Source organism: Clarias gariepinus, chromosome 25 (genome assembly GCF_024256425.1).
Source record: "Clarias gariepinus isolate MV-2021 ecotype Netherlands chromosome 25, CGAR_prim_01v2, whole genome shotgun sequence".
NCBI lineage: Eukaryota > Metazoa > Chordata > Actinopteri > Siluriformes > Clariidae > Clarias > Clarias gariepinus.
In genome coordinates, this window is record NC_071124.1 from 4935001 (window position 1) to 4961732 (window position 26732).

At 39.9% G+C, this 26732-nt stretch overlaps 1 protein-coding gene across 2 annotated transcripts in view; it reads left to right on the forward strand.

Annotated features, from left to right (window-relative positions):
* The window catches only part of LOC128512774 (nuclear factor of activated T-cells, cytoplasmic 1-like), a 63542-nt gene extending 37225 nt beyond the window's left edge, over positions 1-26317 (forward strand). For both annotated transcript variants that reach the window (XM_053486187.1, XM_053486188.1), the window contains exons 9-10: positions 7309-7914; positions 25178-26317. In XM_053486187.1, coding sequence (XP_053342162.1) covers positions 7309-7914; positions 25178-25233 — 662 coding nt within the window. In that variant the 3' untranslated portion in view covers positions 25234-26317. The remainder of the gene's footprint in view (positions 1-7308; positions 7915-25177) is intronic.
* The last annotated feature ends 415 nt before the right edge of the window (positions 26318-26732 follow it).

A 26732-nucleotide genomic window follows, 5' to 3' on the forward strand; every position in this document is an offset into this window, starting at 1 on the left:
TGCGAGCATGTGTGTGACAGTGAAAATGAGACAGAAGGCCAACAAAGGTTGTCATCACTTCCTGCTACGCTCTTGTATATATTGCTCCTGCTACCACTTCAAGCACAATTGCGGTTGTTGATGTTTCTCATAAAGAAAGTCTCACGCACACTATAGTGTTGGGCATTAAAAAAAAAAAAAGGAATGTACAACACACAGACACTCACACTCATGCACACACAAGGGCACACACACACACACACACACACGAAAGCCACCGAGTGTGAAAACCGCCTCTAAAATTAGCTGCACATTCTTTAAAAAGCGGAAGGACGACACAAACAGCCTGTGGTCTGTGGGAGGTATTGAAAATAACCATCACTTTCCATTCATCTGACGTCTGATACGTCCTGTAAACACAAATCAAATACACGTGGCAACTTGCTAACAGATCTAACCATGACACTGTTCTGATCAAGGACAGGATCTTGTAATTACTCACAAGCTTAAGATTTTTAGATCATTCAGAGATGGTTTGTCTTTATCTGTGTGTAATGTCACGTAACTGCTTAAAGATACATGAAGTATGTTTATTAGAAACGTTAACATGCTTTATTGGGCATGTGAAGGCAGCTTTCAATTTTGGTTGCTAGCGTAGCTTAACCTGAGCTGCTACGGACTTAGCCGAAGCTATGACTAGCACGTTTCCACAGTGGGTTAGTGGTAGGTCAGCAGTTACCGCAAGATCAAAAGGTTTGGTTTGACTTTAACTTTCCTACAAAGTGATATGTCGAAAGGGGGCCTTATATTGCACTTTTCCTTAGTTAATCATTCATGCAATCGCTCTGTAACCTTAGCAGGACAAAGTCATAACTCCCAACCAGAGCCTTAAATCACAGGCAGATAAACAAGCCATCCGTAACTGTAAATTGTGTAAATGTTGCAGTTTTGAAAACCAAGGATTCATTTGAAACACTAAAAATCAAAGCTCAGAATTAACAGCACTATATGGTGGCATCATGGCATACAGAGCTACATATTTTATACTTTTGTATGAAGCATGGATAGTAGCATTAATCCATTATTATAGAGCATCAAAACTACAAGTGGCGTTCAAATCAAACCAGGACTGTATGAGTCCTTTTATTTCTCTATATAATTCCCTGCTGCACTAATGCACTTATTCTAGCGTTGCACTAGTGCTTGGACACCATCATGGTAGAAAGTTTACTCAGTACACTGGAGCCATGATCTGGCCTGTTTCACATATGAAACCCAGGAACTTCTTTAATGGCCCAAACATGTGGAAATGGGATAACTGCTAGCTGAGTTCCTAATGTGCAAGTGGTGTGGGTAAATGATTGTGATGAATGATTTGCAACAATTTATTCGTCGACTTTCAAGGATCAGGTGTTCTGCCCGCTAAATGTTCACAGCAACATCTGCAATGGGCTTTGATCCACCCCGGCTGGGATCATCATTCACGGACATACATCCTTCTTTAAAATCCAGACTTGGCTTCCCAGGTTTGCACCAGTCAAATATTTTACCATGGCTAAGAGTCTCATCTCCATACTTGACGTCTTGACAGCTTCACTCACCAGAAATGGCATCACAAGTCCTAGTTTGACTTGAACACCCCTCGTAATAAAGGGAAAACAAAGATGTAGACAGGATAAAAAGCTATACACTCGCGCACACAGTACTTTGGCTTTAGCACTTATAACAGGTAAATCTAAATTGAGGTGATTCATAAACTATTCTCATGACTTTATTTTTTTCCCTGAGTGTGTGTTTGCACGCTATCAAACAGGATTTCCTGCACAAACATCTTCTTAGGTGCAGTCGAGTGCAAAAGTTTGCACCCTCCACCCCCGGTTTTTGGATGGCAAAAAAAAAAAGGAAAGAGAAATACCTTTATTTTGCACTTTATCTTAAAAAAAAAGATTCCAAGGTGTTGCAAGAGAAATGTGGGTGTATGGTGCAGAAAGACCACAATCCAAAACGTATTATTAATTTACCATGGTAATGCTAGGCTTTTAAATACTTTGGAGCAAATAATAATTATTAAATCGCATTAATAAAGTAACACATCCTATCATTTCAAATTATTGTTAAATTATTATCTATTAGTAAATGAATATTAAATGTTATTCATTTTTTAACAGAGAATATTTGATCTTATGATGAAAGGTCACCTTAAAATTTAACTAATTAAACCCACAAATCGTCCATGTTTTCTTTATTTTATTATCAGGGAATGCAAACTTTTGCTCTTGTGTCTATACTGTATGTGTCCTAAGAACCTGTTTTTTGTGTAATAGTTAAAAAAAAAAAATAGGATTTAGGATTTGTATCCTTTCAGCCTAATGAATCAGATCGAACTTCACACATGGTTGAAGGTTAACGTCAGCATCACTTCTTGGTGATCCGATCCTGACTGACTAAGGGATTTCCCCTTGCTAATTTACCAACAAAGCGGAAAAAACACACTCAGTTGTCGTTAGATGTATCAGGATTAACACTTTTAGCCCATTCTTTAACTCTACCTGCTACGTTACACTTGACATCTTCTTTTGTGTGCGTCTACGTGTAATGAATTACGTCTATTCTTGGTCACTGCTCTATGGAATATAGAAGAAGAATTGTATTTTCTCACTTCATTTAGAGTTAAATCTGTTTTTTATTAGGTGGTATAATAGCTGGCAGCTTTTTTCGAAATGGGTTTCATGCATTTTATTTTCAAAACGCTCCAACATGTCTAGCCTGATGTTAAAATAAAATATAGGAGAGATAAATCCAACACTGTAAACCTCTCACATTTGTGCATGAAAGAAGCATTAGGAATGTGTGTGTGTGTGTGTGTTTGAGAGTGTGAGTGCAGCTCGCCTTGCTCCCTCCTCTCGCTCTCGACGTGAGCGTCACTTTTCCGATCGCACTTCCAACAACTCTCTCGTGTGCAAAGTCGTGACGCAGCGTCTTGTTCGCTCCTTCCAAATAAGAGACATTCTCACCAACCACATAAAACAGAGGCGAAAAAAGGGCTGGAACAGAGGAAAGCCCACTTTAGCTGTCGCTTCTCGGAATCCCTTTATTTTTACAAGCACAACAAAGATTCCTTCACAATATCGAGTTCTATTAATAACCCGAACGGCGGCAGGCTCTTCAGCTCAAGTTATCCTTATTATAAGGGTGGTGTTTATTGTAAGGGTGGTGTGTTTTAGTCTTTGTTTTATTACTTTCAAAACGACTTTTAAGTCGTGACAATAATTGGACCAATATTGTAAAAGAAAAAAATGGACTCCTAAAATGTACTCGCTCCAAAAATAGCTTTTATTAGTCGAATATAAAAGACAAAGATGATGTTGAGGTCATTTTGAGAGAAACAGAATGGGTTTGTGCAGTCGTGGAGAAGACGTTTGGCAAAGTATGGGACTGAAAGTGTAGAAATTTCGGAACATTTGGAACATCGAATTCAATGACGGTTAAAGTTTCCAGACAATAAGGTTCTTTTACTGCATTGCACAGTTCATGATTTACAGACCTTTTTTTTTATTATTATTATTATTATTATTATTATTATTATTTTTAAGCTAGTAAATTGTAAAGTTTTTTTGTTTGTTTGTTTTGATTTGTTTTTTTAATTATACAAAACAAAAATTACTAAAAAATAAAAAATAAAAAATATATTATTTTTAAGACAATTATACATAAAATAAATCTTTAAAATATCTAAGATTTTTTTTCAGGGAGAAGGGGCACTTCTGAAATGTATTTATTCATTCATTTATTTAGTATTTACTTAGCATGGATAAATAAATTAATATCTTTTTATTATATAGTTAAAATTGTATATAGTTATAAATAAATATATTATTATTTATTTATATATTTATTATGAAAGGAACACAGTTGAGCAAGAATCAATAAAACTTATATTTAATAAAATGTAATATTTATTTACTGTATTTGTTTTTTTGTTTGTTTGTTAAGAAGAGGAACAACATTAAGTAAAAATAAATAAAAATAGTAATAGATAGATAGATAGATAGATAGATAGATAGATAGATAGATAACCGATTTATTTATTTAAAAAATAAATGCATTTATTTTAGAAAATAAACAACTCAGCAAGAATAAATAGAAATAGTAATAAAACAGAAAAAGAATGTAATTTTTATTCTCACCTACACACATGCATGTACTTGTGCACACACACGCACACATATTACATTAATTTTCAATTCCCATAGACATCAATGGGACGTCTGTACAAGCAGTAAGAAAACAGGGTTTAAAACAAAACACAAGACATGTCAATGAAAGCTTGTTGACCTCTCGTTGTGTAACTCTTTAGATGTTTCAGCCAGTTGTGGCTTTGTCCAGCAACCAAAACATGACTAAGCACCATAAAAACCAACGCTCTGTGTGGCACAACACTCACCACACACATAACGTGTCCATTTTCCAGGACCAACTGACCGTCTCATGCATACAGTGTCCACTTTGTGTATTCACAAAAGACTTCAAGACAGACATTTCTCCGACACTTGGTATGCATTAAAAAAGTAAATGATTTTTGAGGCGTCTCCTTTATTTCACCTTGACAGTCTTCAGAAATCGAGACGTTCTGTCCTGTACGAGCCGTGAAAAAGTGGCAGTCCAAGTTTAGGGACTGATAGTTTGCCAGGTTTGAGGAGGCATGCTGTTTGTCGTGATTGTGTGGAACTGGAACTAGCGCTGGCAGGGCAGGAGTTGGCACGGGTTCGGGCCGGTGACAGACACAACCAACTGGTCCATATTGATCGCCAGATTGCTCTTGCCAGGGGGCTTGTAATTATTACTAGGCCCTTGTGACGTAATTAAGAGTCACCTGTGTCATACGGAGACTCCTTCGTCCTTTCCTTCTGTCTCAAACTGCAAAACTGTGAGACTGCAAAAGTATGCTGGTTACAGTTTGTAGGTGCATACTGATAGGTACATATGCTAGTGTTTTGTACACTGTATACACTATTAATTTCATTTTTTTTTCAATACTAGGAGTTTTCACACATCTAACATTAATTACACATGAATATCTAATCGATTTTACACTCTGTATGCTAGAAAATAACTTAACTCTTTAGGGATTTAACAGAATAAAAGGTCCTCATTTAAGAAGGATCAAATAATTGGGCTACATCAAGCAAAGATAAAAACATCCCATACTGTCTATAGGATGAATCTCGTACAGGTATGTTTTGTTGGGTAGCATGAAGATGGGCAGTGTTATGAACTTGGGTTGCTTTTGCTCAGGACTAGGCTCAGCCACGTTATGTGGCAATAAAGTGAAGGCAGCCGACGACCTGAATGTACTAAAGGCCAGGTTAGCACATCTATGGAGATTTTGGCACGGACCCTGATGGCACGGACATCTTCAAGGACTCTTGAAAGAACAAATTGGGAATTGGGAACACAAGGAATAATTTTCACACATAAACTGGACACCACTGTGCTGTAATTAAAGAGTGTGTGATTCTTTTCATATATGTTATTTCATATACACTTACGAGCTGTAATGTTACTGTCCAACAGCATTATAGACAGTAAAAAGGATGTAACTTTGCATCATGAATGGTTGCGGTACAGGACATTACAGAAGCAGTGCTGGAGTCCCTCTGTACTTTGTGGCCACAAGAGAGAAGTCACCGTTTGGAAACATCCACTCCGGGCCTGATGATTTTTTATAGAAGTGATATAGAGATATAAAGAGATCCCCAAGATGTAAGAGAGAAACTGGAACTAGAGCTGGAGGAAGAACTACATGATGTTAGTGCCGTGAGAAGAAAAATAGATCCTTATCCGTGCTTCATTTTTGTTCATGTGCAGGTTTAATTATTAAGGCTCTGGGTGAGGTTGAAAAAACAGTAGAAATAAAAAGAACATTGCATCTGGGCTCGTCTTCTCCGATGGAGAGTAAGAGCTGGTGTTGTACCAGATTAGATCTGAAATACATTTGGTCCTAGACTAGGTTATGTCCGGATTTGATATTGATCAGACTTTTAATCTGTCATCAATCCAATGGTTTTAACAAAACTGTCATCGTTTCAAATCATCATAATTTTTTTTTTTTTTTTGGCCGTGGACATTTTGACTGCAGGGTATTGCATGTTGTTGAGTCCACCAGTCCTTCGTTAAAAAAGTAGAACATACTTATCCCAAGGTGACTTAAGAGCCTCACTCCAGATGCACCAAACAACAGCCCGGCCAGTGCTGGTAGGTGTAGTCTCTAGAGGAAGTGCTTAGGGAGAGCTGGAGATCATGGGAGCAGCTGACTCGCACCAGGCAGGGTGCCCAGGGACACCCACAGCACTCCCACGCCACTTAGAGCAGACAGCAATGACGTAAATCCATGGCGCGCTGGGGATCACGGGTGCGAAAGAACCATTTCGTTAAAAAACTAACAACCTAGGAACAAGAAAGTCCGAAATCTGACAGGGCGCTTGCTTGGGTTCATTCTACGCGTGGCTAACAAGTTGACTTAAATAGTCCTTGTACATAGATTCACAAGCTGTTACGTTGACCATTTGGGGGGAAAAAAATCAACAATTTAGTGTTAAAATTGGATTGGAGTCTTATGATGTGGAAGGTCGTCGATATCATTTCTGCTTACATAAACTGATCATTTAGTTTTTTTTTGTTTGTTTATAGACTGGATAGAGATGTGGAATACTGTATGTTTGCCTTGAAACCAAAAATGTAGAAGATAATTAGAATTAATTACCTGTATTATTTAAGTAAGTCAGTGTACTGAGGGAAAAAAAATGAGGGGTTATCTGAACTGAGGTGGCTGCTCGGTGGACTTCCTTTAGTTTTCCTTCTTCTAAGCCTCAGCAACCACATGCTGAGTGGACTCACTCAACCAGCTCTAAGTACCTAATCAAAAGTAAATCATTTTATTTCCTTTTTTTTTGTACTTTAGAACAATATTTGGTTATCCAACATGGAGCCCATGGGATCTAAAACTCCTCCAGCAGCTTGCTCCCTTTCAATATGCCTTCTAATTGCACATTAAAGCAGGAGACCAGCCTAAAGAGAATTTCAGTATTAGAGCCAGCTGTGAAGCTATCCCTGATGACTCATTGTTTCTACTTTTCTGTTTTATGTTCTGTGTTAAAATAACAGACTTCTCCAGCTCTCCTTATGAACAGTTGATTTGGTTTAATAGGGTATCCTTTTCACACTCACCATCTTTCCTTCTTACTCACTTTTATGTTTTTTTTCCTTTACTTACTTGCTTGCTTGTCCACGGTCTTGCTCACTTTACCCGTCCCCCCCTTTCTCTTGCAGTTCCGATGATAAAGACAGAGCCGGCTGATGATTATGAGTCCCGGATGTCCATACATGCAAATCCCTACTTCGGCCAGCAGAGACTGCCTACCATGATGCCTTTGGATGACCCTGAGCCCTGCATGGTGGCCAGCTATGCCCCTTGTGCATCTCGCCCCACCCCAATGCTATGCTCTTCCCCAAGCTCTAGCCCTAAACTCCATGACCTGTCGCCTGTACCTTTTCCTAAGTGCCTAAACAACAGCCCTACACACTCCACCATGCCTGGACGTATGGCATCCATGCAAGAAGCATCCACCCACCCTGGGCTGGCCCTGCCAAGCTCTCCTGACCCCTCCTCCCTCGCCATGCACCACCCTCAGGGTAGTCCACACCTTGGTAGTCCCTCATACCACCTCTACCCCAACAGTAGTCCCTCTTCCTCTCCTACCTCCCATCCCTCAACGCCTGGAGCTGCAGCTGAAAGTCCTTATCTGGGCACCTTTGGCTCCGCCCACACCAGAGGAAGCCCACCAACCCTGATAGCAGATGAACACAACTCCCCTGCACTGCCTGTTACCATCAAACAAGAACCGCAGGAGCTCGACCAAATGTATCTGGATGATGGTAGGTTGGAGAAACCATGCTCCTTTCATCACAAACTTATCATCTAGTTGGATGAAATGTGGCACACTGTCCTTTTGCATGGAACATCTCATCCAAAGGGTTAAGCTTAGAGCAAAACTACACAACAGATACTAACAGAACTTGGGTTAAACCTGTTTAGGTTTAGTGACCCATAAAAGAAAGACTTTATTGTCCCATATGCTTATATAGTAAAAGAAAATATTAATAGCACACGTCCCACAGCTTGATTTGTGTTATTAAAATTAGAGTTGCCTGATTCAGTTGGAACAGAGTTACTATATTCAGTGGTATTTTTTAAATACCAGGGTTTAGTAGCAGGGCCTAGAACAGGGCTATTCAACTGCAGTCTTGGATGGCCAGTATCCAGCACAGTTTGTAATTCACCTGCACATAAGGACACCCACGGAACCTACAATAGCAAATTAGTTGAATCTATTAGGTAGAAGAATCACCATAATGTGCCTTCCAGGAACCAAGAACCCTGGTCTAGAGTCTCTATAGTTATCTTGGGACAGGTTCTAAGTCTTGGGTTCTGATTGTGCTTTACAGTGTGCTTTGCTTACTGATTTGGCTCATTTGTCTTGTTGGGTCTTTTGCACTATCGGTTGTCTTTCTCTTTTCCACCTTTCACATTACATGTCAAGGTTCATGTCGAAGAGCAAATTTTATTATGAAATGAGTTCCATAGTTGTCAAATTTCCCAATATTTTCATGAGCTCATGCTGGTGATTATAAGAAACTGGAGCTTTGTATCTGGGGCATTTGTTGTTTACAATAATCATATCCATTCCCAAAGTGGCTTAAATTAAAACCTGTTACACACTGTTTATTTGGGCCCCACCAGCTGCAGGTGGATAGACACGTGTATGTGCGTAGATAGGGGAGTTACGAATACACCCGTTAACGCGACAGCAGTAAATTAGCACAGCGGGATTTCAAACAATCTGTCCAAACACACTAGGGTCAGGGGTCTGGCTGGGAGCGGCCGAGTGAAAACAGAGGCACACGCGCCGCAAGCCCAGACTGTTCACACGAGCTCTAATGAAGGAAGCAAAACAATGGGTAGGGGTTTCCTGAGGCCAACTTTTTTTTTTTTTCCAGAATTGGATTCATGGCCCCTTGTTTTCCCTCAGCCTCCTCTGTGGAGCCCTCCAGCTCTTAGTTGGCGTCATCAAGGGAGCTCAGGGGGCCTTGGGGTGCCCCCTGGCACTTCGCCTGCCAACACTCAGGGGGCCATTGGATGTTTGGCCCTGAGATTTCTCACTATTTCTCTTATAATTACCTGGGATCTTTGCCTACCTCGAACTTGGTCACCTGCAGCCACTGGCCTTTACATAAATATATGAGCATTAAGACAGCATTGTTTCCTTAGTGTACAGAATTTGAAAAACATTTTTAAAAGACAATAACGTCTATTTTATAAGCATAATGAGTATAAAATTTTGTGACCAGTTAAAGCCAAAAAGCTTTTTTTTTTTTTTTAATTCCAAAACATTTTCACTAACAGGACACATTTTTCTTTAATATATGGTAGAATTCGAGTGAAGTTTAAAAAAGTCAAAAATAAATTTAATGACTTTGATAATAGTGGGTAATGGTTTTCAACACTGGAAAAAAAATAAAAAATACAATTATGGACCTCAGTTCATATGCTTTACAATCCAATGCTGATTACAAATATAGCAAGTTAATTTTTTTTAAAGCGATAAAGAAATATTAATTGAAAATGATATCATAATATCTGTTTATATGGATATTCAATACGCAATGTTCTTTTCTTGCTAATAGTGAAAGAAGTGAAAGGAAGTTTAAAGGTGCCTGTTGTGGTCTTGATGTGTGTGTGTGTGTGTGTGTGTGTGTGTGTGTGTGTGTGTGTGTGTGTGTGTGTGTGTGTGCATATGTGTATATCTGACTGTGTGGGTGGGGAGTATTTAGGGGCTGAGCAGAAATCGAGTTAGAATGTAGCCTTCACTAAATCTGTCATCACCACATCCTCAGCTCATAAATAAACAACACGGTTGCAGCCGAGGTCATCTATTTGTCATCAGCCCCATTAATGACTTCAAACATGGTCAGATGTGACATTTTGAAAGTCATGTCAATTCACACTCAGCCAGAATTTATCATCTGTTGGTGTCAGGCAGATCCGTGCTGTTATCCTTTATGTGTCAGGAAACAAAAGAAATCGAATAACCTCACGGATATCGAGTGTAACTCCATCACATATTAAGTCTGTAATGCTAAAGGACATGTTTATTCGTGTGTTCTGAACTCTGGTGGTATTAAGCGAATAGAGCTGAAACTTTAGCTCGGGTCAATGCACTATATAAGCTCGTTATTGGATCGTTTTACCCAGTAGCTGCCCTGCAGCTTGGCCAGACGTGAAAGTATTCCGGATTTCCACCTGAAAAAAAAAAAAAAAAAAAAACACGTAACCTTGTTTTCGGTGTTTCGCCCTGCACCTCATTTTCGTTCACTTTAGCTCTCGTGCTTCGAAATGCATTTGGCCTGTGATTACACTTGCACTAAGTGAGCTGCAGGAATGCATATCGATTGGCTAGGGGGCCTCCAGTTCTCGTCCCAGGGAAAAAAAAAAAAGAAAGGAAGAAAAAAGCTCGATCGGGGCCGCCATCTCGCGCGCTCTAATGCTTGAATAAGCGTCTGTGGTCAGCTGCTGGAGTCCCGGTAAGTGTGCGGTGGTAACTGCATCCTCTGAAGGAATCTGCTCGCTCTCTGCATTTCAAACGAGCCGAGCAATGAAATAAACAACTCCGGTGCAGGGGTTCGGACCAGCACTTTGAAGGCCTCCTTTGCCAGGCTCCTTAAACATCCTGGAGAGTGAACCCCCAAGAAATCGGTCTGCTTCTCAACAGCTGGATATGAGACTAGAGGAAACCTGAGGCAGAGTGTGTGTGTGTATACAGTATGTGTGTAAATCCTTTCAAATTGCCCACCACTCAGCACTGCTGCTAACATCACAAGAGGACATGATGTTCAGGAGCAAAAGTACACGTTATCATCACCGCTCTCCGTTTTCACTAGCTGAACTCTTGCTGGGTTCAGCACGTTGCTCCGCCAAACGCAGTAGCTTCTTTGCTGAAAGGATCCAAATAAACAAGTTCTTCTCCGATCAAGTGTTGAAGGCTAGTCGGTCCGACGCCAAGACACAGAGGACACTGCGAGCATTTTTCACTGCTACTTGAAATCAAAAACATACTTCTTTTTTCTTTGCAGCGTCTCCATCTCCCTTTTTTTTTGTTTGCTGTGTCTAGCGCTTGCGTAATCCAGCCTGCGGTCTCCAAACTGAGTAGCGTCCAATAACAGTTTTAGTTGGGTCATTCCTTTTCATACTGACAGTGGTTTACAATGTACAAGGCACCCACATGGCATTTGGGGGAAGCATGTGAAAAACAGGGGCGTTTTAGATGGGATTTGCATCAGGCTAATTTTGTTTTTCCCTAATTAAACAATAAAAGGCTGGACGAGATGCTGGTGGGACGGGAGTGATATCATGCATCTCTTTTGTGTGTGTGTGTGTGCGCGCGCATGAGTTAAGTTACTGTCTGCAGTGTTACGGTTTTAGATCTTTCATAGTGGGTGGCTAATGATTTTGGATGTGTAAGAGTTCTCTCGTTTGGGTTATCAGGATCTGATTAGGTTTCAAGCATTTTGAGTGGGACTAATCAGTACGGTGGATTCACTCCAGCTGTTCACATGAATACGTTTCACCTGTTCATGTCATAAGATCCATGCTCATAACTATAAGTGGTTAAGCAGCTTTCAACTTTGGTAACAAATTATATATTTTGCTAAATATCACATATCGACAAATGCTCTCTTTCACTGATGATTATTAGATATAATTTCTGCTGTAGGATGACGTCAAAAACCTGCTTTGTGTCCCTCCAACCTGGCATCCTGAACCCAGCCCGAATCTCAAAATGTATTGTTTTTTTTTTGTTTTTTACTTCTAAACACTCGCTAACTATTATATATCTTTGTCTGGTACACTTGACAATACTTGAACTCTTTCTCTGTCCAAGTTTTACACTATTGTAGACTCCCTCTCTTTCTCTCTCTCTCTCTCTCTTTTTCCTAATGGAGCAGGGGTCTTAAATTACAGAGGATCCCTGTGACCCCCCTCTTCCTCCCTCCCCGATTTGCGGCTTCCCTCATGGAAACTTTGACGCGCTCTGGCAGCAAGCCCAGGGCAGCAGGACTCCACTCGAACCTCTAATGATGATTGAGAGTGCGTCCGGTCCCGTGCTGAAATCGCTGAGTCGCTAACATTGTAGCATAGAGCTCTGGGATGGGGTTTGAGTCTTGCATTAAGGGGGTGGAGGTCACAAACATTTTGGGAATAGCAGGGTCTGGAGCGTCTGTAGGGAGCTTGAGACGCGGCCTGAGGCTAGGATCGCAGCTTTTACCGCGTTCAAACTTTGACCTCTGTGGCTTGGTGTAAGAGGGTGGAGTTAATCGAACAGGAATCGGGGCTTTCTGGTGAAGTGCCCTCAGCCTTTATCGATAGGTAAAACATGAGGGTGAGGGTTTTCTTTATTATTCATTACCAGAGAGGACATGCTTGTAGTTGTAATGTTTGCGGATTACGAATCTAGAAGATGAGCGAACCGTTGGGAACCTACGTTATTTTTTCCAGCGATTACCGAAGACCAAAGCAGTGGCCGCAGAGGGCTTTTTGGGTTGGATAGAGTGCTAGGAAGGCAACCAGACTGTCAAGTCCAGAACATTTTGGGATTTGTCGCGGTGATTTCCATCATTGGAAATATAAATCCAATCCAATAAACATATGAACCCAATAGTGCTTTAAGTTAAATTTCCTCAGACGTCTGCTTTTGTTATTATCAGCCACGGACAAACACGCCACAATTTATGACCTGATTCATTTCTCTTTTGCTAACGCTCATGTCAGAGACAGGAAATGAAACAAATACACTCATTCACAGCCTTTTTATAGCATAAAGCTTGGGTAAATAGAGTATGAAAATATGAGCTGGTTGGAGGTTAGTGTCGTAAGGAGCTTCCAGACTTTGCAGAAGTGCAATTGATCTTTATTTATTGATCAGATTATGATCAATATAATTAATGGATTGTAAATCTAAGACTACACCATTTTCTCCACAATGCATTTTATTCGGACACACCAGGCTCCAAATGTCTGGGTTCTACTTCTATTTAATTTATGAAACTCAACTTTTGCGGCTCTTTAATGTGTCACAAAAAATACATGTGTTAAATAAATAAATAAATAAATAAATAAATAGTAATCCTATTACCCTATAACACTTTCACTCGACATTACTATTAAGATAAGGGGTCACAACAATGCCTGGCAGAAATTCGTTGGTAATTATGTCTTTTGGCCTAAAAAATAAAATATTACTTGATGGTTACCTGATTATCCCCTGGATTACCTAATGCTTTGTTACACCAGAGCATAATACAAGAGGAACCTAGCAATTGATAGCTTCTGTTTTACTAATTATTTTCATTGTGTTCACTGATCATATGTCATTGTGGACTTTGTAACTTATTCCAAAGTGAAACAACTGTGTTAAAATGGATGGAGCAGGTAATAAGGATATTAATTTTCAGAAGTTTGATCTGTCAAACCTGTGTACAAATATATGATTCGGTGGCGTTTGCTAGCGATAACGTTCGGTGCTCTTTCAGTGCGTTTGTTGCGAATAAGACGATGCTTATGGAATACGCTACGTTTAAGTTTCATAAAATGATGTACAGATAAAGTAAACTAATACTGACATTTCAAGCTTTCTAATTAATAACTAAATAACTGTTCTGGGGTTAAATTCCAAATAGTGCAAAAACACCAAGTAGTGCTCTTGATCAGGGGTTAGAGCCTTGTGGTAGAATCTAGTTAGTCCAGAAGTAGGCGAACCAATGGCGACAGGCTTTCAGACTATCCGGTGCAAAAGATCTTTAGCAATTGACTGTACGGTGGCTTAGTGGTAAGCACTGTCTCCTTGCACCTCCAGGGATCGTGGTTGGATGGAGAGTCCGTATGTTCTCCCTGTGCTTGGTGGGTTTCCTCCAGATTCTCTGGTTTCCATGCAAAATGTTGTATTGAATGATTCTTAATAAAGATTAAAATGACTTTGTAATTAGAAACAAGACAGTATTAGTTCTGAACCCTACAGTGTTATGATTATTAAGTATCAAGTCATGAAATGATTATCATAAACGATCATAGTTATCCAAATGATTACCATTGTTCATATAATTTTAACATTATAATGAGTTCTAAATATGTCAAGACTTCATAAAAAGTGCTACCTATATAATCTCACTTGTGTTAGCCTGCGTTCACTTTGTATTAGACACATCCCCTTTAGACCCGACAGTACGTTAACGACTTTGTGAAAGTCTTGGTCGGTATTTGGATTCTCGTTCTTTGAAGTCATCGAGTACTAAAGTGCTTCATGATGAGCTTAACAGTCTCCTAATGCTCGGTCTGACTTCATAGCCTTCGCTTCTCGCGCGAGGCTCAATCCTGTGGCGCGGCTCATTCGGCTCGCTCAGAGTGGTCCAGTTTCAGCCACTCCGTCATTATCTTTACGCTCGAGTCACGGCAATGGAATCCGTCTGGTGCGTAACGACGTCACTGTCTAAACAAATTGGCTTTCTTCATGTCTGATGAGGAAACCTCAAAATTAAAACCTGATTTTCTTTTTCCTTTTTTAAAAAAAAAAAAAAAAAAAAAGGGGAAAGGGTCGTCACGGTGTTCTGGTGAAAATATCGCAGGCTTGAAAAACCAGAGTGCAGGAATGTTTAAACTACGCTGTCCAAGGAATTAACTACGAATGTCTAAAACCATTTGATGGAAGAGAGATTGGTGAGTCCTGTCTCAGAGGGAGGAAGCAGGAGTCGGCATGCGCCGCGAGTTTATGTGGTGGAGGTTTGTGGGTTGGTACTTCTACGCTCCTGAGAGAGAGTTTGAGAGTTGTGGCTTGGAAAAAAAGCTTGGCTCTAGTCGAGTCACGCTCCAATCCAAAGCCTAAATTCAAGTTCCTGTTGGTTTCTTCAACATACCACGGAAAGCTTTATTTGTTATTTGGAGTTGAGTAATTGTGCCTATTTATTACTAGCCACATTGCTTAAGAGTTCAATCTTGAACCGTTCAAAATTCGCATTCAATCATATTTCCTGTTTATAATTTACCAGAGAAATTATGCCGTCGTGGAGGATGTAAACAGGCGAAGCCCCTGCAGAATGCGAGGCCAAGGGAAGCCGAGTGCGTTGCTGATCTTGGCTTGCTTCTGTCCTTCTTTCTTGCTTCTCTCACTCTCTCTCTCTCTCTCTCCCTCACCACAAAACCCTACTAGAAGAAAGTCCGAGAAAGAAAGCGTCATAAATGAAAAGGACTTTTCTTCCCTCTAGCTTGCACAGCTGCCTGTTTCTTGATTTCAGTAGAACGAACCACACACAGTACGGCCCTGCCGAGATCTGTAAACGTGGGGCCCGAAACAGAGCGGAAGGAATTTTCACGGCTCAATTTATTGCCTTTCTTTCCTTCATCATCTTTCATCCAGAATAAAAAGAGTTAGAGCTCTTGGCCACAAGCTCACAGATAGAGTGAGAAGAGACTGATAAGTCCACACACTCTCACACACGGACCCGAACACCTCCACCTAGACAATACATAGACACGCAGACACACTTAATCACACATATATATATATATATGCAAAAAGACAGCCAGACTGATAGGAAAAAGTGTGGATGGAGACGGATCGGAGCTCTGGCTTTAAACAGTGTGTAAGAGAAGTGGGGTTTCCACCTGCTTTTAGATCGATAGCGTTCACATGAATGGAAAAATGATGAAATCAAATTGGATAGCAGGTGAAATTTGAATATTTGTGAAAGTATACAAGGCAAATGACACGACGAAGTTCTAACGCCGGCCTTGTTGTTCGTTTATGTTGTTCAGGACAAGTTAATTACTCAGCTCGTGTTCCTGACTGTAAATCCCATCACACCACTCGCACAAAATCACCACTTTAGCTTGGCGTGTCCTACTAAATAACACACAGTACGCACACACACACACACACGCGCGCCTTTTTCGCTAGATGAAGTTAGCGCGCTTGAGTTCGGTGGCTTTCAGCAGCTCTCATTTAACGTATTCTGGCTCGCTCATGAATCACGGCATGTTTCAAATCCCATTCAGGCCTTAGACTCGTAAAAGTGTCCGCCGCACATATGTTGCACTTCATCTCGTTTCCACCTACGTAACTAATAACTCAGTAAATACGGATTACTTTGAGGCTGGATTATTCCTCGTGTGACTGCAGACAGAACAGATATCTTTACGAGCGAGACGAAAACACGAAGAGGAATTTTAAATGTCGCAATTTTCACGCTTGTCCTATTATTTATTTAATTTATTCATTTTTGGGAAAGTTTAGTGGTATAGTGCTACATGCATGATAGAGGCAAAAAAAAAGTTTTTTGCAATAAACAGCTAAAATTTGACAAAGGGACTGATTGATGTGATAACTAACGCACTATATTAGTGACTGTTTGTGTGGTGTAGTGGTTGGCACTGTGGCCTTACACCTCCAGGGCCGGGGGTTCGATTCTCGCCCTGGGTCTGTGTGCATGGAGTATGCAAGTTCTTCCCATGCTTGATGGGTTTCCTCTGGATAATCTGGTTTCCTCCCACAGTCCAAAGACATGCAGAGTAGGCTAATTAGCATTTCTTAATTGCCCGTCGTGAGTTTTATTCCTCAAACTATAATAGTCGATCAGTCTCCATTAAATAAACAAAAGGTTAAAAAAAATTGCACACGAAGTCAGCATCATAAGGTCACGATCCAGATCCTCAGTATCAGCTTACTCAGTTTCCAGTGGTCATTCCCAATCCTCCATCTTCCTCTTCATGGAATAGTTTAAGCATGGCGTTTCAGGAAAATGGGCCCCCTGGGGGACATTGTGTGCATCGAGGCTTATCATCGGTGTTTATGTTAAACCTGCAGGACTTTTACTGGAATCACACTCCTCGGCTCTGCTAAGACGCTCATACCCCGAGAGCTCGGGACGTAAAGCGATATAAAACCTACCGGTGATGAAATCGCATTTTCGAACGCGAGGTTGTGATTTATGCACGCCGCGTCCATGCTGCATGTGTTTGGACGTGATAAACCTGTGTCTGTTGTCTTCTTCATGAGTTATGAATATGTCTGTGCTGGGTAAGTTTTCATCTCAGCATGCATGGTGTGTGAGTACGTGTGTGTGTGTGGAAGAGTTGGAGGGGATGCTCAGTAGACCCTAGTGGATTCTGATCGTTGTATATTGCTTAATGGGTATTTCAGAGCGTCCAGATGTAGGAGCCGTAGAAGCATTTAAAGAATTCCTTAAAAAAAAAAAAGGAGGGAGAGTGAAGTGGAAAAGCCAGCACAAGAACGGGGAAACACTACAGATGGATTTCAAATATGCCAACCATTTAATATGGACAGATTCTGGAAGATTTTCTAGCCAGTAGTATTGTGATGAAATAAGAAAAGGAAGGTGCTGAAATAGTGAACAGTAGTATGGGTTAACTCTACTGAGATCTCAGTTTCAGCTCCATAACCTGAGAGAGCGGTAACGACACCACCTAAGGAGACGAACTCGCGGATTCTCTCCGCTCAGGCGTGATAAAATAAAATGAAATGGAATGAAAGAGATGGTCAGGAAAAATGCTTTGCACTGTCCCTAAGAAGGACAATAGAGTCCAATAAAGCCTACATTGATGTAATCGTTTTGGACAACACAAGGACCACATATATGCAGAATATACACCATGTTTTTGGTGACTGACAGGCGACAGGTGATTTAAAGAGGCATTGTACAAATCCTGATGTTCTAACTCCCATTAAACGCAACCGTGATTGCTTCAATATGCTCCTGCTTTCCTTGCTCTATCTGAATGTCAGATGACGAACCTCTTTTCTCAGCTTGTCTCGCCAGGTCGCGTTTGTCAAACGCTGCTTATCAGATGGCTGGCGAGCTTTTCTCATGAACCAGCGCATGTGGAAATGCAGACGTTTTTTTTTATTTTTTATTCATAACACATTGCTCTTTAAAAAGCCGTGCACTTTTTATTGGGGTTAAAACATCTGCGCTCACGGTACGGCTTCGTTTCGGTGTTGCACCGTGCCTCGTGATGATGTAATAGGCCAGCCAGGAATAAAAGGTAGTCATGGTTTTTGCATTCGCCGACTCCTTGTTGTGCAAAATGCTCAGTGAAATGATTGTGTGTATGAGAGTGTGTGTGTGCAGCTGAGCAAATAGTAAATAATTTCTGCACATCTCTGATTAGGGCACAGGAGAGCAGGCCTAACCATGTAAACACCCCTTGCACACACACACACATACGCCACCCTAGGGGACACCGCCCGACACATACACCCTGGCCTCCCTCGAGTCAGAAAGGAAGTGATTGCAGGAGAAGAGGAAGATAGCAGAGAGATGAGAGGGGAGGGAGGGGAAGACGAGCGCTGCAGGGAGACAGACTAAGGTTTGGTGGATCAAAGTGAAAAGGGGCCTTTCTTAAACAGAGCCAATGCAAACAGCCAGTGTTGTTAGATTAACCGTCTAATTTTGGCGACCGTTTCTTTCTGGTTGCGCGTAGGCAGAGAGTCGCATTGGAAGCATGTGTTGCGCGGAGGTTTGTTTTTCTTTCTGTCTTGTCTGGGTCGAGTAGACTCGTGTATCCCCTGGGGTTCCTCGCTCACCCTGGCAACTGTTGTAATTGATCATGCTCGAGGGAGCCTCAGCGCTCACACTTCAGCATCAGCCTCTATCAAACAGGTGGAGTGCCAGAGCTCATCGCTTTATCTGCTGTGCCTGCAGCAGATGAAGATCTGTAAGAGTGAATTAAGTGTGTGTGTGTGTGTGTGTATGAAGGGCATTGAGTCACAAAGGAGGGAGGGGCACACTAAAGGCCGAGGGACTTGCTATTACAAGTAAAATTCTATTTATTTCAATGGAATTTGCAGCAATGTGTTGTTTCGCAGCTTTGATACAAATATAGTTTGTGAGTAAAATATAATTTTCGAGTTCACCTTCGGCACCACTTGTCAGTAGTACAACTATTTTAAATGCATTGCTCTCCAAAGAGTTGGCATGGGAATTTACGTCATACCTCCCGAGCTGCTTAGCAATTTTTCAATAATGCAGTCAGCCAAGAGGTTAAATTTAATGATGTGACTTATTTCATGAACACTATTTCAACGTATATATTAATATTCTTTATATTTATTAGAATCAGTCATATTTCTATTCCTGAACATTCACGTAAAAAATGGATACTGTAGATACTGTAGGGTGAGTTATTTTTAGCTGAAGTCAAACTCCAGGACTAGCTGAGATCTAATTAGGGCTTAAGTGACTTAAGAGGGTGAAGTCAAATCAGCGTCAGAGTCAAAGTGAAAGCAATGAACACCAAAAAAATAATTTCTTTTCAAGGTTTCTTCCAAAGTATTCTTATCAGATGCTTTGGAGATACAACTGCAACCTAAAGAGAATATAACAGTAAAGAGCTTAAAGGCATGAGTTGGGGTGGCAAGGTTTATTCCAAGGATAGGAGTCGTCTTGGCCTCTCCGCTGTCAAAACGTACACAGGTAGTCTGGAGAAACTCCTTTAACCTCTCTTTCTCTCTTTCTGGGACACGGTGGGGATTTGAGAGGTTTCGGCAGCTGCTGCCAGGGCCTGGTGAATAACACACCAGAGTTTATTCAAAGCCATTTTAAAACAAACTCTCCCTCCTTCTGTCTGTCCCCCTGCTGTCAGCCTCTGAGCTGAATGCTTCCACATGGCCAGTGCAGGCTTTTCGAATCAGTCAAGTTTTTCTTGACGGGGCATGCTAACCATATACTTTTTTAATATTATTATTATTTATTTATAACCTGAACTGACTAATGACAGATCCAGTGGAATTTTTCATCATGTGTGTATTTGTTCTGTTTCTTAACCCCTCTAATGTCTTTCTGTATGGGGTTAAGCCAGGAGCTTGGCATGCTAGCTCCATCGCTGGCGCGGCTCCGCGCGTGGGAGGCTGCGAATGGCCCATTAGCGTTTCGGCTGAAAGCGAGAGCAGATTTGATATTGTGGGGAAACAATAAGTAATATGTAGCAGGAAATTCAATTGCCCTTCTCCTACAGCATCAAATTCAGAGTTAAGCTTCCTTTGCCAAATCAATTTCACGGGCGGTTTAAACAAGGTTAGAGCATTTCTGTGAAAGCCGCCCTATTGAACATATACAATTTCAGAGCGGGATATTGTGATCTCACAATTATGCCACAAACATGTTGAATTTCAGTTGATATTCAGTAGATATAAAAGGGGGCGATAGAGCTCGTCATTTAACGTTTTTATTTTTTTATTTTAGCAAATTTCAACAAATGCATTATCTTTTATTAATTGTAAACCATGCAAAAATAGTAAACAAGTTGCATCTTAGCTGCTGAACTCATCATACTTGATTGAAAAAGCTGGTCCGGAATTAGTTTCCCCTCATGCTCATCAAGAGAGTATCAGGTTTCATGCTAAGGATTGTCCAAGGTGTGATGGCCATCCATCTCAAACCAAACCACAGGCTCCCTGCTCTTACCTCTCGCTCACCTCGGTTAAACTTACTTTAGTAATCCCCCCTCTTTGTTTTTTAGGGATTAATGTACATTTAAGCACACAATAGGTCCCTAAATGGAGCTTCGATGTACAGATAACAGCTAATACAGCAGTACTCATCATGCTTGATTACGATAGAAATTGTCAGTGTTATGATGCCGGGAAAACTGTGGGATAAGCTATAACATAATAAAATATTCAGTTGTGAGTACTTTGTCTCCATAGTATTTGTTAATGTCAGATTAATGAATAGCTCTAGGCTAACTGTTTTGCTGAGTTGACCTACAGGAGTTTTTTCACTGACTGAAACCTGGATGAATTAATTAGTGAACTGTAGACTACAGACTAAAGACTACTTCATAAGTAACATAACACTAAAAGTTACCATCCGTTATCTCCTTGCCTACATGTATGTGTGAATAAGAATCTGCTTTTTTATTATTAATCATTTGCATCTAGTTTGAAAAGGATGTGAAACTCAGGATTCTGATTTTTTTTCTCAGAAATTGAGTTTTTTCTCTTAGAATTCTAACTTATTTTCTCAAAATTTGACTCTTCTTAGATTTTTTTTTCTTAGAAGAAACTCGGGATTCAGATTTTGTTTTTCCTCAGAATTTGACAGAATTCTGCCTTTATTTATTTTTGCCTAAAAATTCAGACTTTTTTCTTAAAATTCTGACTTTAAACTCAGGATTTGGATTTATTTTTTCTCAAAATTTGACCTTTTTTTCTCAAAATTCTGCCTTTTTGACTTTTTATCTGAATTATAGTTTCTCAGAATATTACCTTTTTTCTTAGAATTTGCCTTTTTTCTTTCATATTTGACTTTTTTTCTTTCAGAATTTGACTCTCTCAAAATTCAGGTTTTCCCTCATTATTTGACTTTTTTTTCCCTCAATAAGCTTCCTCAGAATATGACTTTTCTTAGAATTTGACTTTTTCTCAGATTTTTTTACTTTTAGTTTTCAGAATTTTACTTATTTTTCCCCAGAATTTTAATTTTTTGTCTCAGAATTTAGATTTTTTCCCCTCAAGATTTGATTTTTTTTTATTTTAAAATTCTTACTTTGAACTCAGAATTCTGACTTTGATCTTAAAATTCTGACTTTAGTTTGAAGTCAGAATTCTGAGATTAAAATTCTAAATTCAGAGGAAAAAGTCAAGATTATGAAAGAAAAAATTCAGAACTGAGCTTTTTTTTCCAGTGACACTTATCCTATTTTTAATGCTGACTCTAATCATCTTCCAGAAATTAGCTTTGTATTAAAGTATCTTGCTAGCTTAGTGGCAATTAGCAAATTTGAAAAACATTTTTCAACTGCAACTACAAACCAAATTTCTACAAATACAACCATGGCTGGTTTTTTTTTTAGATATAATGTAATGACTATCCATGGACGTATCTATATCTGTGGGAGTGGCATGTTTGTTGATAATGTTTAAGACTTGGTAACGTAAGCTTCGTTATAGGATTGTCTATATATGCGGTGGGCCTATTGTATATAAGAACTTATTTTATCATTAGGACACAACGCAAGATAGAAAAGAAGCAATTCCCTAACAGCTTGTGGTTTTGTTATCAGCATTTTTTTTTCCACTACCTTTTTGAAAGCTTGCATACCCAACTGATGAATAAGCTATAACGGAAAGTGCGTGAAACAGCTTCACATCGGTATTGACAGGAAAACAGTGTCATATCAAAGAAAAAAAAAACATGTCAGCTTGCTGAAAGTGAACAAAGCCGGAATTCCTGTGGTGTATTTTTAGCCCAGCAAACGTCAGTTGCCAGTCCCTGATCCCTGTACGGGGAATGAGATTTAAAGATACCTGAAACAGCACCACACCCAAAAGGAAAATCAGGAGGGATGGTTTGGCTGCCCTCCCTATACACACGTGTGTGCTGGCAGTGCCAGGATTACAGGCTGGGGCACTGCAGGGATGATGCATGTTTTAATAAAGCACCTTCTGTGTTCTGTCACACTTAGAAACACTCTGTCTGAAACCAGCCATGCTTGCTTGTTTGCTGGCTTTGGTGGGTTGTTGGTGTAATTGCTGACTTGGGTTATAGTCTAACAGCTTGAAAATATAATAATGTGCAGATCTGCTTGGTATCAGAGTGACACTTAAAATAAAAATAAAAAAGACTGGAACAACCCTTGAATCACAATGGATGCTCAGATTTTTCTACGAAACAAGATTTTTCACTACTTTTTTTTTTTTTTTTTACATATGATATTTATGCTGTGTTAATTAATCAAAGCTTTTGTAAAATGCTATTTTCAGCTTATAGTACTGTTTAACATTACTATTTTTACTTTACTCATTTCTAAGAATACTATTCCCACTGTGAAACATGGTAGTGGTAGCATTGTGTATTTCCCCCACACTTCACTTTCTACTTCCTGGGTTATTTTGTGTATAGTCATGACCTAGTTGCAAGTAGTCACACTCCAAAGTGCTGAATAGTTACTGAATACCTATCCTATATTTGTTTAAAGCCTACCATAAACTCTAGTTACTTTTAAAATTCCAGGCCCCATTACAATGCATTGCATCAGGTGGGCCCAAGCCCTGGAGACTATCCTACACCTCAACATTCAACCTGCTTTTTTTATTATTGGTATTTTTATCTTCTTTCACCATCACAAACAATTAACTGATCTTTGCCATCTTTTTTTTTTTTGTTGCACTTGTTGATCATATTAATAAGCAGTCTGGCAGACCATATTAATAGAACGCTATAATTAGCCACACATAGGTAAAGCATTGAGGTTTAACAGTTTACAGCATCCTGTTTCGGTGGCTTTTTGAACGTCAAAAGAGTGATTAAAAGCCTCTGGACATGTTTGCTGGCATAAATCAGTCTTTTTTTTCCAGCTCTTGTCTTTTTTTCTTTTTTTTTTTTTTGCAGTGGAAAAGCTGATGGCTTGGAAATGGAAAGTATTAGTTGATAAAGCAAAACAGCGCAATGTTGTGGTTGCTGTGTAGGTGTGAAAAATTTCGGAGAAAACCCGACCGTTACCGCGACTGACAAGAATAAAAAGGAAGCGAGCACTTATCCTTTGCAAGAAAAACTTTTGTTTAACATTTAGTGTTATTTTTTTTAACTCTACCTCCACTCTGTTTTGTTATTAATTTTTTTTATTCGAGGTTTTTTTTTAAGTGGAGACATTAAAGATTGATCACATAATTGAGATCCTGGGTTTGTGGTTTTATGTTTTTTTGCAAGTGTTTACAATGAAGAACATGGTTTCGGCATGTTAATGCCTGTTTTGCTGTGAGCTGTGGCAGGCACAAACAGCCAGTGGTGTTGGCTCAGCCTGCACTTTTCCACTGGGACTCCCTCATGTAGGAAAACGAGATCTGGGCGTTAGTGTGTCTGTGTGTTTGTGTGTGTGTGTGTGTGCGTGCCCACATGTGTGTATACCATTGCTGGAGGAGCTGATAAGGCAATAAGCCGATGGTGTTCTGTGATCATAAAGGCGTGAGTTATAATCCGCCCTGATTCTGTGGTATGGAGCACAGCCAGATCTTCCTGTGCTTCATCCACTCTTGGTGTTGGTGTGTCATTAAACAGCTTTTAGAGGTCGCTGTGATCTCAGAGGTCATCAGGAGCCTTTAAGGGTCACCCAGCCACTCTGTGTAGTCACTTCCTCAAGTCCAGCCAAAGAACACAGAGATAAGGATAAGTCTGGATGAAAGTGTGGGAAATGTGCGGGTGCAAAAGCCGGCCCAGTGCTCACTCGAGCCTTTCAGAAGAATTTATTTTGTTTGTTAAGCCACACAGTGGCCTATAAATCATTCGATTCTAAAAGAACTTAAGGCATAAACCAGTGAGAAACAGGTGCAGATGATGACAAATGATCAGGTAGTCATTAGAATAATGGTGATGCTGAATGCTGAGTGGTTGGAACAGATGAGAGGGGAAACGAGGTCGCTGCCAAGGTTGTTACATAAAAAGGGATTTTTAGGCACTTTGTGGCCTGTCGCAGTAAAAAAAAAAAAATCTGTTTCTTTCATTTAATCTGCATCAGTGAAATTTATTTACTTTGAAAAAATGGGGGTGGCTCAAAACTTTTGCACAGAACTGATTTTACATCATTTTCAACCCTAGCACAGCAGGGCGGGTTCAACTAATAAGAAACCATAGCCAGGGTTGAAATGTTTCATCATAGAATAAAGGGGATCAATTAGAAGGGACAGAGTATTGATTTGCATAGGAACTTACATCTAATTAGAGAAATGAAACAAAAAATAGATAGTAGTCTATCTATAGATAGATAGATACCCCTACAGCTTAAACAAACTGCTTTCCTTTAAAGTCACCAAAGAACTTTAAAGTTCAAACTGTGAATCTATCGCTGTAGCATCTCTGTAAATTTCCCTTTTTTTTCTAGTTGGTACGGAGTAGTAGTAAACCTCAAAGAGAAGAAACTGCACTTGCTTTGTAGTATGTAAATTAAATATTTTGTTTATTTTGTTAGTTTTCAGCATAGCAAGAGATCAATCTCAGTATCTAATAGTTGATGTCTGAATTGGACATTTTGCTTGGAACTTAAAATGCTTCTTCTTTTGTCTTTTTGTCTCCACAGTTAACGAGATTATCAGGAACGACCTATCCTGTACTTCCTCTCACGGTCACTCATAGATGGCCATGAACATGAAGATGCCTGACGAAAGAAGGGACCAAGATGTCTTCCCTCTGAAGCCACCCGCAATTGGACAATCAGTCCTCACGTTTCGAGGAACTTCTACAGTACGAGGATGACGTGACGTCATGTTTCACATGAAAGGCCTTAAATTTAAGGGTGTATAAAAAAAAGCACCATGACAAGAAGTGACTGTTCGTTTCATTTGTTGGTTGTTTCGTGTGCTTGTCCTTGCTCTTGCCTTAAACTATTAGAACTGCTCTACGGTGGACCAAGATCTCAAAGACTTTAGTCTTCTTCTCTTCTCGATGTGTGTACGTGCTGGCGTTCAGGACAAACGCTGTCGATCCGTAGCGATGCGTCCCGACTGGTTCATCACACGGGACAGATTTCTGCAGTGCCTTGCTGCAAGACCAAGCGGGGATGCAATTCCGTTCGTCTTCTTTTTAATTTCACTTCTTCTTTTTTTTTTTATACCTTTACATTTTGGTCGCTCATTTGTTTACAGTAAATATGAAAGGCTGGAATGTGTCGATGTGTGTGGAAACGTGTGAATAAAGTAGACCTGTGTTTAGACCATGTTTTTTTTTTTTATACCGCATACATATAGAGATGTCAGTAGTACATAGTCTTTGTATAAAAGTGTATGATTTATGTGCTGTATATATGCCTTAATGAACCTTGTGTAGTGCATGGTCTCTTGATGAAATCGGACCACCAATTGGACTACCTCCCTGATCCCCACCTACCCCAGTACTACAGCAAGAAACCAAGTGGTTAACGAGATTAGACCAAGAATCCAGTTGAATTCCAGTTGAGAGATTAAAAGAAAGAGCACTTATTCCTGCGGTAGTGGTCACTAACCGATTTCCTGGAGATCTCGGCTCCTCAATTTTCATGAGTCATAACTAAGGCTAAAACGGCCGACTGAGCTGTTTTTTTTAGGCTAGCAAACATTAGAATTTGGTAGCTTTGTGATCGTGTTAGACGTTAGCACATCTCGTACGATTTTATATTATAACACTCTTGAAAGATCTAGTCTGATTAGTCCAAGGTTGTTGATTCGTTTTCTATACCAACGCAGTTCAGACCGTGGTTCCGTCTACAAGGTTTTAACCCGTGGTCTCATTCTGATAGGTGTACTTTCTTTGACAGCACAACTTTTATACAATGGATGCTCCACGAATATTTTAAAAGACGTATGTTGATATCGGGGGGGGGGGGGGTGGGGGGGGGGGGGGCTTTCATAAAAAATTTATGAAAGGAGTCTCCAGTGTGAGTCTTTTGTTACAGTCACCTTTAAAGACATTTTGTTGTTGTTGTTGTTTTGCAGGCTTTTTTATATTTATTTTTTTATATTATTATTAACGTTTTAAGAAAGACCAAAAAGAAAGCCTGGTGAAAGAAGGGACGTTGATAGCTGCTAAATGGAAGTGAAAATAGTAGAAGGATGTTCCATAACATTAACATAACTTCAAAAAAATTTTTTTTTTTTTTT